Genomic DNA, 16,981 nt, shown 5'->3' on the forward strand with positions numbered 1-16,981 from the left:
TCTTAACATTAGCTTTGTTTTTGGAAAACATTGTTCCCTTCACCTGAGAGAGAAGAAATAAATGCACTGACCTGTTTAAGAAAACATTTGGAATATTTCAAATAGGGCTACAAAGGAAGATGAATTCAAAAAACCCATAAGTCTGCAGTGGGAGTTCTCATAGTCACCCATAATCCCCTTGCAAAGGAACTAATTATGTTTGGAGAAGACGTGTGTGCCTGATAAAATAATTAAAAATAAATTGCTCTCCTTGGAAATCCAAATTAACGAGTGTTAGAGCAACCCTGTTGGTCACATAGATAATAAATAGACGTGTTTTCTCAAGTCTGTTAGGTGGCACTGATTGATTTCCAATTCTGGCTACAACAGGGCCTGAGCAGCTTTTGAAATAAAGGTGAGGGGACCTCAGTGGGGACAGTTGATATCTCTTAGGGGATGGTGGTTGAAAGTCATCAGCCATGACACTCCCCATCCCCCAGCCCCTGACTTTTCCTGGCTGAGAATAGAGGACGCAGAGGAGCCAGTTTGACCCGCTACTCCCCCGGAGCGCCTAGTCGCTGCCAGAGCAGGGCAGGAGAGAAGCACTGTTAACCCTCTGCCCTCACATACCTACCACGGCCCCTTTTCCCGCCACTCAGTGCTATCAGGTCAAGGAAAATAAGGCCTTTGGGTAAGAAGAGCCAGGAGCCAGATGGACCTTTGTGTGTGGGAGGAAAGGGAGATTTGAGGCCTTGGGGAGCTGACTGGAGCACTGTTGCAAAAATTAAAAAAAAAAATTTTTTTTTACCAATGACTTACTAAGTCTTATGGAGAAAAAAGAAGAAAGAAAGGCTACAAAATACTTTATCATTCCATTAAGGAACCCATATTGATGAAGAACCTACTATGCCGAGCTTGCTTGTGAGTGGCTAGCTTTTAGAGAAGGGGTGGCGATGGGGTGGAGGAGAAGATGGGATTTCTGTCTTCAGGGTTGTCACAGTCTGGTTGGGAGGCACATTTGATGCGAATGAAGGGCACATTCCCAGCTTCTCTTGCCTTGCTGGCTTCAGGTCCTTTCCTATGCCTCTGATCTGGAGGCAAAGATCACCTAGAGCCAGGGTGGCTGGACCGCTGAGTATTCTCCAGAGAATCAGTGACCTAAGAAAGCAAGGTGGAAGAAGCATGGCCCTGGAATCTGCCATAGGATCTCACTTCATCCCCAGCAGCTGAGTGAGGGAGGTACTCTTCCCCTTACAGGTCTTCCAGATGAGGAGCCCAAGCCTTGGGAGGTGTGGCAAATGTAAGACCTAGCTCCTGGGGGGCGGAGAAGGCAATGGCACCCCACTCCAGTACTCTTGCCTGAAAAATCCCATGGACGGAGGAGCCTGGTAGGCTGCAGTCCATGAGGTCGCGAAGAGTTGGACACGACTGAGCGACTTCACTTTGACTTTTCACTTTCATGCACTGGAGAAGGAAATGGCAACCCACTCCAGTGTTCTTGCCTGGAGAATCCCAGGAACAGGGGAGCCTGGTAGGCTACCATCTATGGGGTCGCACGGAGTTGGACACGACTGAAGCGACTTAGCAGCAGCAGCAGCAACAGCTCCTGGGGGAATGCAAGGGGGTGATTAGATGAAATACAAAGAAACTCTTAACTGTTTCTGGAACCACAAACAAGCTCAATACATGTTTCCTCTGAGTCCTGGGTAGTTTACCCCAGGCCACAGACTCAGAGAAGGACAGAACCAGGGGGCGCGCCTATCTTGGGCAGTCCAGTTCCAAAGTCTTTCCTCTTTGTGGGCACCTCTCAGGATTCAACTGTCTTCATCGTTGTCATCTCCCATCCTGTTTGTGGTCCAGCCTCCAGCCCCTTTCAAGTTCACCCAGAGGCTCTGTTCTTTCTGCACACTTAGACTCAGAGCTGACAACTTCTTGGCCTTCCAGTACAGGCAAAGGAGGGATATGAGCAGAAAGAGGAGTATGACGAAGGGGCAGATGAATAGGAAATAGACTAAAGGTGCTGACGAACAGATCCTGGAAGGAAACGTGGACTCTGTACCAAAAAGGAAGAAAATAAAGAGAATCATTAGTCTCCAGCTTATTTGTACTCATCAATTATAAACACTTCTGGGATTTATTGTTACAGGAAAATATATGTACAAATAACGGGGCCAGATAGCAGGGGGCCCCTTAAATCACACTCAAGGAGCCAAGGAAAGGGAGTTGGGAGAAGAGGGCTCTAGGGCGGCTTCTTCCAGCCCGACTCCCCCTCACCCAGCAATTTCCAACCACCAGAGGTTCTGATGACCTACTTAAAACTAACAGCCAGAAATGAAAACAAAACAAAAAAGAAAACCTCTCCTTTAATCTTCTTTCCTCAGAAAAGATATCTATAATTCAACCCTCGTTCCCAACTCTGTTGCCGATCTTGAATTTTTAACTGAGTTATTCCCACTGCTGCTTCTGAAACACACACACAGGCGCGCGCACACGCACACACACACACACACACACACATTCTACACTGTCCTTATATAACAAGAGTACCCACAAATAAGAAGCACCATCCCTTCCTGAATCTCCAAATTGGCCTCTCATCCCCTGGCAGCCCCGCCTCAACCCCATTCAGCCCCTTCACCTCTTTCTCTTACTGTTGCCTCTACCTGGTGAGCTCTCTGCTCCCCTATCATATCCTCATCTATCATATCCTATAGCCTCTGGGTCCTGCCGGTCTCACTCTCCATCACATTGGCCTTCCTACCTTGCCTCAGGCACAGTTTTTCTCTTCTTTCTATCCTCTGCTCACACATACCTTTGTTTAGACTTCTTTCATTCCCTTTTAACCATCTTTGTCATCACAGTTACTCCAGTAGGTCTCACAGTGTCCTTTGTTTCTATAGCCCCTGCAGTGCCTAGCACATGTGCCTTGATAATGCTTACTGATCTGAATTAAACTGGCTGGCCTGCAACCTCATGGGCAAAGGCTACTATATAAAGGCATGCTGAAGCATCTGGCAGCTGCAGCCCGCGGGGGAAGTGCTATCAGCACATAGACTCACAGAGCACGCACCAGCAGCCCCCAGGGGTTCTTGGCCCTGCTACCAGGAAAGTAAAGGCGAGTGGACTGCCAACACCACAGGCGCTAGGAAGCAGTGCCCTGAGTTACTAGTCAAAGGACAAGGATTTAGTCTCTCAGTGCAGAAAGACACACACTTAAAGAGACACCAACTATTAAATGCAGTTTTCCAACTACGTTTATTTACAACAGGATATTCAAAATCAGGGCTGTTCTGAAAAATCTGATATTAATGGTAGCTGTGCTTTTATTGGAAAATTGCAATGACCTAAGCACTTTCTTCTTCAGAGGTAAAACTATAGGATTCATGGGATTACAGATGCTTAGAGATGAAGACAACAGGTTGAGATGTCCTTGTGACCAACCTCATGCTGCAAGAATTCCATTTTTGGCATTGCTAATACATTTTGTACCTTGAAAAACGTCTCTTTGTGGGAAGTCAAGAAAGAATCTAAACCTGGGTACAGCTCCTGTATTTGTAAACTTCCGGAGGAGAAGGCCCATGTCTTACGCATCTTTTCCTCCCGTGTAGCACTTTGTTCATAGGTCATCAGTGGAGATTAAAGAATGAGACAATTGCATGAGTGATTTGCACACACAGGAACTCAGGGGTCACTGCCATGATGTTCCCCAGAGTACAGATCATCTCTGAACATAAGGCTGGCAGCTTTAAACAGGGCTGGCAAGCAGCTACAAGGGTTTATTCCCTGGCTTTTCTCTGGCCTCATTTTATTCTCCACCCTAAATCTAGCTTTTGGTTTTAAAAGGGTGGGCAATGATAAAGCTAGATTTTGAATTCTTTCTCACTCCTTTTCATATCCTTCCTGACTCTTCTCTCCAAGGCCCTCCTATAATAATTCTTCTAGGTCTTATCTGAATATATTTGAAAGCATATAGTTAAGAAAAATGTACAGAATGCAATGTTAAAAAAGAATGGTGCTATAGAGACCAACAAGCAAGAGTTCTGGCCTTGCTACTTCACAGTATCTACTTTGTCTCAAAGATAGTTGGGTTCAAATCATGGCTCTACAACTTACCATTATTGACTTTGGACACATTACTTATCCTCTCTTTCTAATCATTAGTTTCCTTGTCAATCAAATGAGGATAATAATTTCCAGAGTTATAATGAGATAATGCTTAGTAAAGCATTAAACAGTGCTTGGCACATTTGTTGAATCAACAAAGAATAAATATCAGCTAGAAAGCTACGAACAAAGTTAGGAAAATCACAAGCAAGTTTTCCCCAGGAGACTAGGCAGAAAAGAGGGCTGCAGGCCTGGCTCTGTCCTTCCCTAGCCCAAGCCTCTCCCTTAAATCTCTGATCTCTCTGTCCCCAGGGCAGGGAGACATTCAGTTGAGAGTCAAATGATTACTTGTGAGACTCTGGCTTCCTTTTCCACTCATGGGAAGCAGAGAATTGGGAGGTAAGAGTCCCATGGCACCCATGTGTCACTGTTGCTAGGATGGTGACATGCTGATGGGGAACAGGGCCGGCACAGAGAAGGTGGAAAGAAACTTGGCTCTTGGATTTTTTGCCACTGAGACTCTAACCTTCAGCATGAAGGGACTGCCAGAGGGCCTGACTATATAAATGGGGAGGAGGCTGCTTGACTTCGAGCAACCTGTCATCCAAGGACGACAAAACAGACCCCTCACAGTGCTGAATTGGCCCACAGCTAGAAGCTGTCAGCTCCAGTGCTTCTAAATGACCTCTCCTGGGAGGGCAGCACTTGCTCTGGGTCCCACAGTCACTGTTCCCACCATCTGCCTCTCACCCATATCTGGATGAGCATTAGTGACATTCAAAACCATTAAGGTTTGGCATTTTGAAGCAATCTGAGTAAATGCCCTGTGCTCCAAGCACAAGTCCTGTAAGGCAGAGCCAAAAGTGCAGTGAGAATGCTTAATCACAAGATTTAGTTTGTAACTTGTTTCTGCCTTGCAGCCAAGCATATCATGAGGAGTGTTCTTGTCTGATACTACCCCAGATATACTGACTTTGGGCTTCCCCGGTGGGCTAGTGGTAAAGAACTAGCCAGCCAATGCAGGAGATATAAGAGACGCAGGTTCTATCCCTAGGTTGGGGAGATCCCCTGGAGGAGGGTATGACAACCCACTCTAGTATTATCGTTTGGAGAATCCCAAGGACAGAGGAGCCTGGCAGGCTACAGTCCATAGCGTTGCAAAGAGTCGGACACAACTGAAGCAACTTAGCATGCACACATGCATACAGACTTTGGAGAAGAAAGGTTGAGGATAATGAGGGGACTATCAACTCCCCCGCAACCCCAACCCACCCTTGGGCAACTGACATGCCAGATGTGGCCATGTGGGAGAGGTGGCTCCTGCCAAGAACTGAAGGCAAGGTTAGGTAATGTGATACAAGTACATCCCAGAATAAATGAGCCCCTGACAGCATTGGTTTCAACTCCATTAAGACTCGCTTGCCCATTCTTTCATCAGGCATTTGTTGAACTGAGAGCTATGTGCCAGTCCTTGTTGAAAGCACCGGGGTAGCATTGATAAAGGGCATGTCCTCTCCAGAAACGTCAGTGTGATAGGGGCTCAAGTCTCCTATGAGGACTTGCTTTCTAAACATATCCTTACCACCCAAAAGCTGGGAAATAGTAACAAACACCATACTACCACAAATAATCCAGCACCCAGAAAGCCTTATAACCTTGCCTATTAATTAATCAGAGAATTCTCTAGAATGAGATACAAAATGACTCAGGCAGTTGTTAGCCCCTGTGTTGGCTTAGTCATAGCTAAGAAAGTAAGATGGAGAGAAAAATGCAAGGTGAGATCCACCAGGGAAACACGTCTCCATTTTCTGCCTTCACAGGCGTCACATGTTTCATAGTTTTATTAAGTAGCCCCAAACTAACCCAACCCAGTAATGACAAACAGAGATGGTAGAAAACCATTTGAGAAGTGAGAACTGGTAGCCTATTGTATCTGACCTGAACTTTATTAATATACAGAGCTGGTCCAGACCAGGAGGGCAGCTATACTGATTCAGTAAGTGTATTTGAGCATCTTCTGTGTGCCAGGCACTGTGCTAGGGCTGAGAACAAGACACTCAGTCTTTGCCTTCCCAGAAGGTATTGTCTGGCCCTGATGATGGATGTTAAACAAGTGTGATGACTAAGAGACAAAAGTAAGTCACTGAGAATGTAGCAGTTAAGTTGGTTGGTGAAGGATTAGTAAGTGTTGACCAGGGACAGATAACATGAAGGAGAATTCCAATCAGGAGGTGGTATAAATTCACTCAAGATGTTGGACTGTCAATCGTATCCACTCTCTTCTAACCTTCCTCTTCTGATTCTCCAATGGCTCTTTTCTCTCTAGAATATAAACGTGCTCAAGTCCCTACTAACTTCAAACCAAAACAGAACAAAGCAATGCTTCAGTGAACCTCTTGTCTTTTGTTCTTGTCTTCTCTCCCTTTACATCAAAGCTCTTGAAGGACTTTCTTGGCGGTCTCATGGTTAAGAACCCACCTTTCAATGCAGGAGAAATGAGTTTGATCCCTGGTTGGGGAACTAAGATCCCATATGCTGTAGCGCAAATAAGTCCACACACTGCAACAAGTCCTTGCACCGCAACTGGAGAAAGCCCATAAACCTCAATGAAGACCCAGTGCAGCCACATACACACACACACAAGCTCTTAAAAGCATGAGCTGGATTTGATGTGTCCACTTTTTCCCTGCAGTCTCATTTTACTACTTTTCTGTGATTGTCCTATGTTGTCAAACCCAAAGGATATTTTCCTATTTTTGTCTTAATTGATCTCTTTGCACTAGCTGAATCTGTTGGCTCTCCCTTTCTTCTTGATACCCTTGCCACTTTTGGTGTCTGTGATACCACCAAACCCCAGTTCTCCTATCTCTGGCTACTCCTTCCATTCTCCTTCACAGGCTTCTCTTCTGCAATCCTCTGAGAAATAGTGGTATCTCAGGGGTCCGTCCTTGGGTATCATTATAGGCTATAAGTTGATGATTTCTAATCTATAACTCTTGCAGAGATCTCACTTGGAAATTCCAAAGTTTATTGGACAGATCTCCCTAGATAACTCACTCATACTCCAAACTCAATTCCAGCCCAACTTACTCAAAATTGAACTAATCTTCTTTAGATCCTTTTCTTATATTACCTCATCTAGTGACTGTCCCCACTATACCAGAAACTTGGTATTTATTCTTGATTCTCTTCTTCTGCTCATTCACCCTTCACATACACACATAGGCATGTGATCTCAGTCACTTTAGTCACGTCCGACTCTTCATGACCCCATGCACTATAGCCTGTCAGGCTCCTCTGTCTGCAGGATTCTCCAGGTAAGAATACTGGAGAGGGTTGCCGTGCCCTCCTCCAGGGGATCCTTCCAACCCAGGATCAAACCCGCGTCTCCTGCGTCTCCTACTTTGCAGGCGGGTTCTTTACTGCTAAGCCACTGGGGAAGCCACATACACATAGTCAGCCTCTAAATCCTGAAGACGCCATCTCCTAATATGGAATGCAGAGTGCTGTCCTCTCAGCCCTCGTGAGCACTGACTTCATTTGGGCCTTCATCTTGTCTCTCCTGGGCCCCTAGAGTCAATTTCAAATAGTTATCCCGGCTCTGTGCCTGCCTCCCTTCCAATTCACTTTTAACATTGCTCCCAGGGGGAGCTTTCTAAAATGCAAATCTGACATGTCACTACCCTGCTTGAATTTGTTCAATGACACTCTGTAACTTCCATGATAAAGCTCACCTTTCCTGGCTCTGTATAGAGGACCGTTTCCATCTCCTGAGTCTCCTCTCTTGCCACCCCACCACAATTTCTCTGATCATCTTGCATATCCTTTCCTTTCCCCAAAATATGTGCTTTCCTTTGTACAGGCCCCATACTCTGGGAACATTCCCAGATCTCCTCCCCACCTAGTCCTGCCTCTGCTCCCTCCTTAGTATCCTGAGACTACTTCATTCATGACTCCTATTACATTGGACTCTCATTCCCCTACCAGCCTCAGCTCTGTGGGAACAGACTTCATAATATATTTTTTTATGTGCCCTTAGAATCTCAGTCCATGGGGTTGCTGAGTTGGACACAACTGAGCGACTTCACTTTCACTTTTCACTTTCATGCCTTGGAGAAGGAAATGGCAACCCACTCCAGTGTTCTTGCCTGGAGAATCCCAGGGACAGGGGAGCCCGATGGGCTGCCATCTATGGGGTTGCATAGAGTCGGACACGACTGAAGCGACTTAGCAGCAGCAGCAGAATCTCATACAGTTATTTATTGAACAAATTAAAATATCTTGCCACATAAATAGATATATACAAATGTAGATGTGTGTGTGTGTTAGCATGTCTGGAGGCATAAGGGGAAACTGAGGTAACATTTGTTAAGCACTTACAACGTGCCAGGGACTGTGCTAGATACTTCATATGCATTTGTATTATGACCCTCATTTTATGAGAAAGCTGAGTAACCAGGGGATGACTTCACAGCTAGTAGGGAGGTGACAGAGCAACAATTTGAGCCTAGGCTTCTCTGATTCCAAATGCTGGAATTTTTATTATCCCACACTGTCTCCCCAAATACTGGAAAGGAACGTCAGGTAGAGGAAGTGAGACGCTGTATTATAAAGATTGACTTGGGAACACGTAACTATACTTACAATGAAAACCCTCAGGTTCTTATGGCACAGGCTTCTAAGCACCTTCACTTGTGAAGAATACAAAGACCATTTGGTTTGTAATGCTTTTTTTTTCAGAGTTCATTTTTTTTTAAAACCTTACACCTGCTTTCTAAGAATTCCACAAAGATGAGCAGTATACACACACATACACACACACACACACACTTGCTGTGAACAATCCCATCTGTCTCAGGAGAGATGTGCTTTCTAGTCATGGAATATATGCTTTTTATAGTTATTATCTATTTATTCTACTACACAAACTGCTGAATCTACAGAGCCCAGGAATTCCAGTGGGAAAACATGTACAGAATATGCTCAGGGTGGGGACTTCCTACAATTCTTGGAATGGAAGAAAAGCTGATAGGAAAATCAGTTCTGTTTGGAAACTTGGGAGAAGAATCCTGCTGAAGAACAGTCAGGGAGAGAGAGTGATGGACTCCAGGGAACAGGTTAGATAATTCTGATTTCCACTCCAGAAGCCTTGCTGGGGCTGGGATGCAACAATTACTACTCTGAGACAATGCCATTCATTCTCAGTAGCCCTTGTTCCCACCTATGGACTGTCTCCAAAGCTAGCTGGCACTGTAAGGAGGTCATCTTTATTGATGCTTTCTACTCTTCCTGGCGTGGGGCACCACGACCACACCCCTGCCTCTCCAATGATCCCTCTTACTGCAAGCGCAACCTATAGCTCAGCTCTCACCTTCTCCTTAAACCCCACCAGAAAGAAGTTGCTTGAAGGATGAGCAGGCTATGACATCTACCCGCTCATTGATCACCTGGGAAGATTTAGTGGTCTGGCTGGAGGAATTTTTGCTCAATGAATGCCTGTTATATGCTTGGCAGTGCACTGGCTGGAAGGAACCCCTCTTCTACTTCACAACCTCTTATTCTGCATGCCTCCTGAAGCTGAGTGCTCAGCAGAAGAGACTGACCATCCACACAGAGAAGATCACTGTGGCCAATGGTCTTCAAGTACCTGCATTTTTGCTAGAGCCTGTAAACAAGTTCTATGGGGCACACTTGCTCCTGTGATGCCTTTCAAGGTGCAATTAGGAGAGACACACCCCACTGACTATCATGATCAAAGATCTGGTAGTTTGTTGCGCAGATCAGTAAGAAGCTTGGCACTTATTTATTGAGAAAGACTTTTTGTTTGGTTGGTTGGTTTTTGCCTCAGGGAGCATCAGGGAGCGTTTAGATGTAGCTGATTTTGGTTGAACAAGGTTACAGACAAAGTCAGCATGTCTCTACTCCTCACCCCACTCTCACCACCGGTCAGTATTCTGAGATCAGAGTGTCAGCTAAGAGACAAAGCTGTCTGCTTCAAACATTATTTGGTTACTTAAAGGGATACAATATTGATGGCTTTTTTGTTTATGAGGGGAAGTGGGGGAGGAGGTCAGATGCCCTTGACATTTATACCTCCATGCCAAAACCTCATGTAACCTTGTCTGTCTGAATGAGTTACTATTGAGAGAAATGGAGAAGTCATTTTCTTTCTGTAAATTGTGTTCAGCCTGAGAGGAAGCAAAACATAGCAGAGCAGGAAGGCATAGGAGCAGAGAAAGAGATTCTCCTGACTGTGAGCCGTGGCAGATGAACCTCTGGTTACCTGACCGCAGCACTTTGAGCACCACAGGCTGTGACTCATCTGATGCTTGGCTGACCCACTTGTTTGGGTTGCCGTCGAGCCGCCACTCCGCCACCTTGCACCAGTATTTTCCAGCATCCTTCATCTCCACCCGCTGTAGCGCCAGGACAAAGTCGGTAGCGGATGAGCGGTAAGAGTGCAGGCGCCACCTGAGCCCCTCTTCACCATATTCCAGCAAGCCATCATGCTGCAGGTGCACCAACATCCTACTTCCAGAATCTTCTCTCTGCCGGTACCACGTCACAGAGAACAGGGAGGCAGGCCCGATGGCACCCTCCAGGCTGCAGCAGATGGTCACCTCACTGTGCTCGGAGGCATTTTCTGTCCGGGACACTTTGGAGATGCGCACCTTACTTTCTAGGAGACAAAATGGCAGTAAATTTGAGAGGAAGCCAGACTTCAGATTGGACACCTCCTCTGAAAAAACTACTTTTCGTTGAAGTGATGCTGTCTGATAACCTTTAGATATCAGATCCTTCATCTTTAACACTTTGCCTTGACCCCTGCCCTTCTTCCATATTTGCCAGAACATCTTCTGCTGTGAATCAAACCAGCCACTTTCATTCTTCAGCCCACCTCTTGTCCACCGGCCCTGTCACTGAAAACCACCCAGGTTTGCGGGAAGCTCTGCCCTGCTGCTTTTATCAATACTTCTCCCAGGTCAACTCTCCCTTCTGCTACTTAGAAAGGTCATTTGAAACTTCCAGTCCTCTCCTCAAGTCCTGTATTCCACCACTACCCCCCTTTTTTCTTTAGCAAATTACCCTCTTCCCATATACCTAGATATTAACCTCAGGTATGGACACAAGAAGAGAGGAGGTTAGGTGAGAGACTGAACATTTTCATTCACGTGTTAGAACATCACCCAAGGGACTTCCCTGGTGGTCCAGTGGTTGAGAATTCATCTTGCAGTGCAGGGGACACAGGTTCAATCTCTGGTGGGAAGACTAATACCGCACATACCACAGGGCAGCTAAGCCCAGGAGCTCTAACTGAAGCCACACCAAAAGATCTTGTGTGTGGCAACTAAGATACAACAGCCAAATAAATTTTTTTTTTAAAAAAGAATACCATTCAACGAGACTATTTACATGACTAGATTAGATTCTGTTTTTAACAGATTTTGACATTTGCTTTTTTTAAATGTTCCCCTGTTAACCAGCAGGTGAGGACTTGAGGCTAGAGGAGTCACAAACAAAATAAAGAAATGATGTTGTTGTTGTTCAGTCGCTAAGTCTTATCCAACTCTTTGTGACCCCATAGACTATAGCATCAGAGAAGGCAATGGCACCCCACTCCAGTGCTCTTGCCTGGAAAATCCCATGGGTGGAGGAGCCTGGTGGGCTGCAGTCCATGGGGTCGCTGAGGGTCGGACCCGACTGAGTGACTTCACTTTCACTTTTCACTTTCATGCATTGGAGAAGGAAATGGCAACCCACTCCAGTGTTCTTGCCCGGAGAATCCCAGGGACGGGGGAGCCTGGTGGGCTGCCGTCTATGGGGTCGCACAGAGTCAGACATGATTGAGGTGACTTAGCAGTAGCAGCAGACTATAGCATGTCCATCTCTGTCCTCCACTATCTCTTGGAGTTTGCTCAAATTCATGTCCACTGAGTCTGTGATACTATCTAACCATATCATCCTCTGCTGCCCCCTTCTCTTTTTGCCTTCAATCTCTCCCAGCATCAGAGTCTTTTCCAATGTGCTTGCTAAGTCACTTTAGTCATGTCTGACTCTTTGGTGACCTCATGGACTGTAACCCGCCAGGCTTCTCTGTTCATGAATTCTCCAGGCAAGAATACTAGAGTGGGTTGCCATTTCCTTCTCCAGAGGATTTTCCTGACCCAGGGATCAAACCTGCATCTCATATGTCTCTGGCATTGGCAGGTGGGTTCTTTACCACTAGCACCACCTAGGAAGCCCCCTTTTCCAATGAGTATGTGCTAAATTTTCATCTCTACTACAAACATATTTATTGGTCTATCTTTAAAAGATTAACTGTGTCTGCTCCTAGATTCTTTTATAGTTACATCTTTACTCTCTCCTCTTTGTAGAGAAGCGTGTGAAATATTAGTTTACATGGTACTGTCTCTGCTTCCTCACCTCAAATTACTCTCTGCCTTATTGCCATCAGCTTTCCAATCTGATCACTAAGCTCTGGCCAAGGTTCCCTCCCAGTAAAGGTGCAATTTCCCAACTCAAGAGACCTTCCAGGATTTTCTGTTCTCTCTGCAGTTTTTGTCACCAAAACCAATTTTCTTCCAAAATCCTCTCCTCCTTTGATTTCAGAGAAAACATCCCCACCCCCTCCTACAGCTCTGACCAGTCCTTCTCAGTGTCTTTCCCTGGGGCCTCCTCCTTACCTTACTTCCTACACCAGGGTAACCAGCTAGCTAACCCCAGCCAGCCACACCTAGCCCACAATTATGTTTTATTTGACATCTTCAGTATTTTAAAAAGAATTTGAATTCATTATGGACAGTCTCAAAATGGGTGATGCCACTGAAAAAAGAGCTCAGGCATTTCTCGATAGACTAAAAGATTGGACAGTACTGGTCCCTCATTTCTGAACAGGAAGCACTGGCTTGAGCTAAGAAATGGTGTGCAATTCATTTTTTTTTCAAGATTTTTTTGATGTGGGCCATTTTTAAAGTCTTTATTGAATTTATTATGATATTGCTTCTGTTTTATGTTTTGGTTTTTCGGCCAGGAGGCATATGGGATCTTAGTTACCTGACCAGGGGTGGAACCCACACCCCCTGCATTGGAAAGGCAAAGTTTTATTCACTGAACCACCAGGCAGGTCCCTTGGTGTGCACTTTTTAAAGGGGTGGGCACACATTATCAAGATTCAGCCTGGACAATTGGAAGAAAGGGATGCCAGCCACACAGATGGAGCACTGAGTGGGCCTAAGCCTTGTGGGACTGAGCAGCAACAACAAAAAGCCTTGTGGGATGGCCCAGATGATAGACAGTATCATGATGATACAGGACATGAGGATGATTTGGAACAAGTGGAGTGTGAGGGTCTCTGGGGCAGCCGAGCAGAAATGTGCAACAGGCAGTTGAGTGGAAAGGCCTGGAGTTCAGGAGATGGAGGCTAAGCGTAAAACACTTAGAGCTTGTTTCACTGAAGGTGGTAGCTGGAACCCAGGCAGTGTTTAGGAGGTTCTGAAGGGAGCAGAGAGTAAGAATAAAAATGGGTTCATGTGTCCCTGAGCAACACGCACACTGAGCAGGGAGAGGAAGAAGGGCCTGAAGGGCATGGAGAAAGAAGGAAGAGACCCTCGCACTCAGCTACTATGTTGCCCCTACTGCTCCCAACAGAGTGTGAAGTCCTTAAGACTCTGCCTTATTTATCTGTGGAGCCCTAATTGCCTAACACAAAGCAATGTTCATTATAATCTTATTTTTTGATGTTACGTTGAAAACAGAATTTTAAGTGCCAAACTAGATTAACTTATTTGCATTGTGCTTTTGGATCTCGGCCAGTTCCCGAACCTTAGATGTGACATTCATTTAATTTTCATCAGCATTGGAGGTGACCTAACTAATGCTGACAGATCTAATCAACCCTGCCCACATGTAGACCACGGCACTCTTGGACCAATGCAAATGAATGGAACTTCTATTTCATTTTTAAAGATCTCCTGAGGGGAGGAGATGCCCTCAGTAAGCCATTCCAACAGTTAACTAGTCTTATTTGCCTTATGTTGAGGCAGCCGTATGTTGAAAAGCAATCTCTCCACACATCCCTATAGAGTTGTACAGTTTCTGTTCACAGTGGGAGAAATATGCTTTGTATTACTCTTTCTCTGCCAAATTACAGTGGAGCCCCACTGGAATGACACAGCTTGTTATTATAGAGAGCTGGAGATACGATACCCTGGGTAGCTGCACAGACCAGGCTGCCAGGCTGAGAAGCCAACCATTCAAAGAGATCTTGTTCCCATCTAAACTTCTCCAAACCTCAGACTGACTCACCAGAAATGACTCCTACCTCCTCTGGTGGGCTATTCCGTCCTGCAGTCACTGTACTGGTGGCCACTATTCCTTCTAGGCCATATTCTCACCTGCATATTATCATCCCACAGAACTGTTGCCCAAGAGAAGGGGGTCATTTTACAGAAAGATGCTAGAGAATATACTTGCAAGGTTTACCTGTGGGCCTGAGTTTCAATTCTGTGAGACCTGATGTCTGTTCTCCAAGCTTGTGCCAAGTGCTATTTGTAGACCAGAGCCATTCCTCCACAGCACAGAGATATTTGCCCTGATCGCTGTCTTCCACATTCAGAATGTGTAGCTGAAACAAGTCCTGGGAAACTTTCTCAGCGTGGAATCTTTGTTTTCTCCGTGTGGTCTGAAATTCACCCCCATATTTTACTATGTGGTTTTGGTCCACTTCCAGGATCCTCAGCCAGGGTGTATCAGTGGAAATGGGATAGAAGTACCAAGTCACAACCAACTGGAGGTTTCCAGGGGATTGGGACAGGATGCTACACTCTACGTCAGTGTTGGAGTTGATGGAGATCTCTTGGACTTGACTGCTTGAATTCACCTTCAGTTTGCTCTCTAAATGAGAAGAACAGTACAATTACTTTTGTTACTTTGCTAGAAAATAGAACTTGAAAGTAGAAGGGACATTAGAGGTCAACTAAGGCCATAGCTCCTTGGAGAAGGAAATGGCAACCGACTCCAGTATTCTTGCCTGAAAAATCCCATGGACAGAGGAGCCTGATGAGCTACAGTCCACGGGGTTGCAAAGAGTCAGACATGACTTAGCAACTAAACAAGGCCATAGCTCCTACATCTATCAGATGTGTGAATTCTCTCTTTAGTAGCCCCACCAACTGCTCATGCAGCCACTGAACAACACACTAACAAAGCACCCATTCCATCTTTGGACATGCTGCCACTAGAGAATTCCTTCCAATATCAAGCTGAATCTTACTTTTTCATAATTTCCACCCACTGGCCCTAGTTCTACCCTGCCCTAAGAGTGGAATGGGGAGGGTAGGGCAGGGAGGAAGTATCAAGCCAGAAAGCCAATCTCTCCCACATGAAAATGCTTCACTATTCGATAACCAAAAAGGACCTACTGTATAGCCCAAGGAACTATATTCAACATCCTGTGAAAAATCGTACAGGAAAAGAACATATACATATAAAACTGAATCACTTTGCTGTAACCAGAAACCAATACAACACTGGTAATCAACTATATTCCAGTATAAAATAAAATTTCAAAAAAGAAACTTCTTCAATATTTAGGCACAGACATCTTCTCTTTTAGAGCACCTCATAAATCAAATTGAGAGAAAGTGGCCCTTGGATGCTTTGTCTGGGTGTTTGCTATCCAGAATACTCCTTGACCCATAATTTGCCCAAGTCTAGTTGTACCTGTCTGCAGATATGGGTAAACAAGAGGAAACTGTATGTTCACTATTAAAACTGAATGTCTCTTTGCAGTCATTCAACTCTGGGAACATTGTATGGATAGGGAGTCAACTATCCTTTAACCCCAGAGCTTTTCTGCTTTGTCAGAAGATGAATGGCAAAACCTGGCTTCTAAATCTTATTCTTATCTTCTTGCTGACATCACAGATTATACTTTTGTGACAGCTTACTGATGCTGCCAGTAGGTCTCTTTACTCCTCCTTCAACAAACATTTATTAATGCAAACATTTATTATTTTATGTGCCAGACTATTCCAGGCTCTGTGGATCCCTCCCCTCAGTTTCTGCCTGGAGGGAGAGACTAGTACTGGGACAGAGGCTGAGAGATTATAAGATTGTGTCACCCAAGTAGGACAGAAGTCTGCCAAAGTGACTATCAGAGCACATAGCAGGACTGTATAACCCAAATATGGGAGTGAGGCTTCCTGGGGGAGATATCTCTAAGCTAAGTCTTAAGGGTTAGTAGGAATTAAGCTGATGGAGAAGAGGTAAAGGAATTCCATGCAAAAGAAGCAACTTGAACAAAGACTAAAAATGAGCGAGAGCATAGCGTGTTGGAGGAACTGCAAGTAGTTCACTGTGGCTGGAGGTCAAATTCAAGATGGAAAGTGGAAAGAGATAGTGCTGGGAAGACATAAATGTTCCAGATCACAAAGGACCTTGCCTGCTATGTAACGTGAGTTTGAACATGAGTTGGGTGTAAAGGAGTAGTGGATGACTCAGGTTTTTTGCTTGGATCACTGATGGATGGTGGGGACATAGAGAATGATGTCAGAGGAGTAGCTTTGGCAGGATGATAATGGTGTATTTATGTTCTGACATGTTGAGTGTAGACATGTCTTGAAGGCAATTACATGAGTCTGGAGATCAGAAGAGAAGTCATTCAAGATAGTGAATTTGGGAGTTGTCAATACATAGCATAAATCCCTGGGTAGGAATAAACCTACTTTGGGAGACTGTATAGAATGAGAAGAGAGAAAGTTGAGAATGAAGCCCAAAGGGCTGAGTCAGTGCGAGAGGAGGACTCTGCAAAAGAGAATGAGAAAGAGCCATGAGAGGGCTAGGAAGGAAACCAAGAAAATCTTGTGTCACAAGGCCATGGAAAAAGAAGTTTTAAGAA

At 45.1% G+C, this 16,981-nt stretch overlaps 1 protein-coding gene across 1 annotated transcript in view; it reads right to left on the minus strand.

The window, feature by feature from the left end:
• Positions 1 to 1,514: 1,514 nt before the first annotated feature.
• CD101 (CD101 molecule) overlaps positions 1,515 to 16,981 on the minus strand; it is a 36,917-nt gene continuing 21,450 nt past the window's right edge. The window contains exons 7-9 of the mRNA XM_040230947.1: positions 14,566 to 14,976; positions 10,367 to 10,762; positions 1,515 to 2,032 (exon numbers count right to left, since the gene is read on the minus strand). Of these exons, the coding sequence (XP_040086881.1) occupies positions 1,794 to 2,032; positions 10,367 to 10,762; positions 14,566 to 14,976 (1,046 nt within the window). The 3' untranslated portion in view covers positions 1,515 to 1,793. The remainder of the gene's footprint in view (positions 2,033 to 10,366; positions 10,763 to 14,565; positions 14,977 to 16,981) is intronic.

This window comes from Oryx dammah, unplaced genomic scaffold (assembly GCF_014754425.2).
Source record: "Oryx dammah isolate SB20612 unplaced genomic scaffold, SCBI_Odam_1.1 HiC_scaffold_28, whole genome shotgun sequence".
NCBI classification, from domain to species: Eukaryota; Metazoa; Chordata; class Mammalia; order Artiodactyla; family Bovidae; genus Oryx; species Oryx dammah.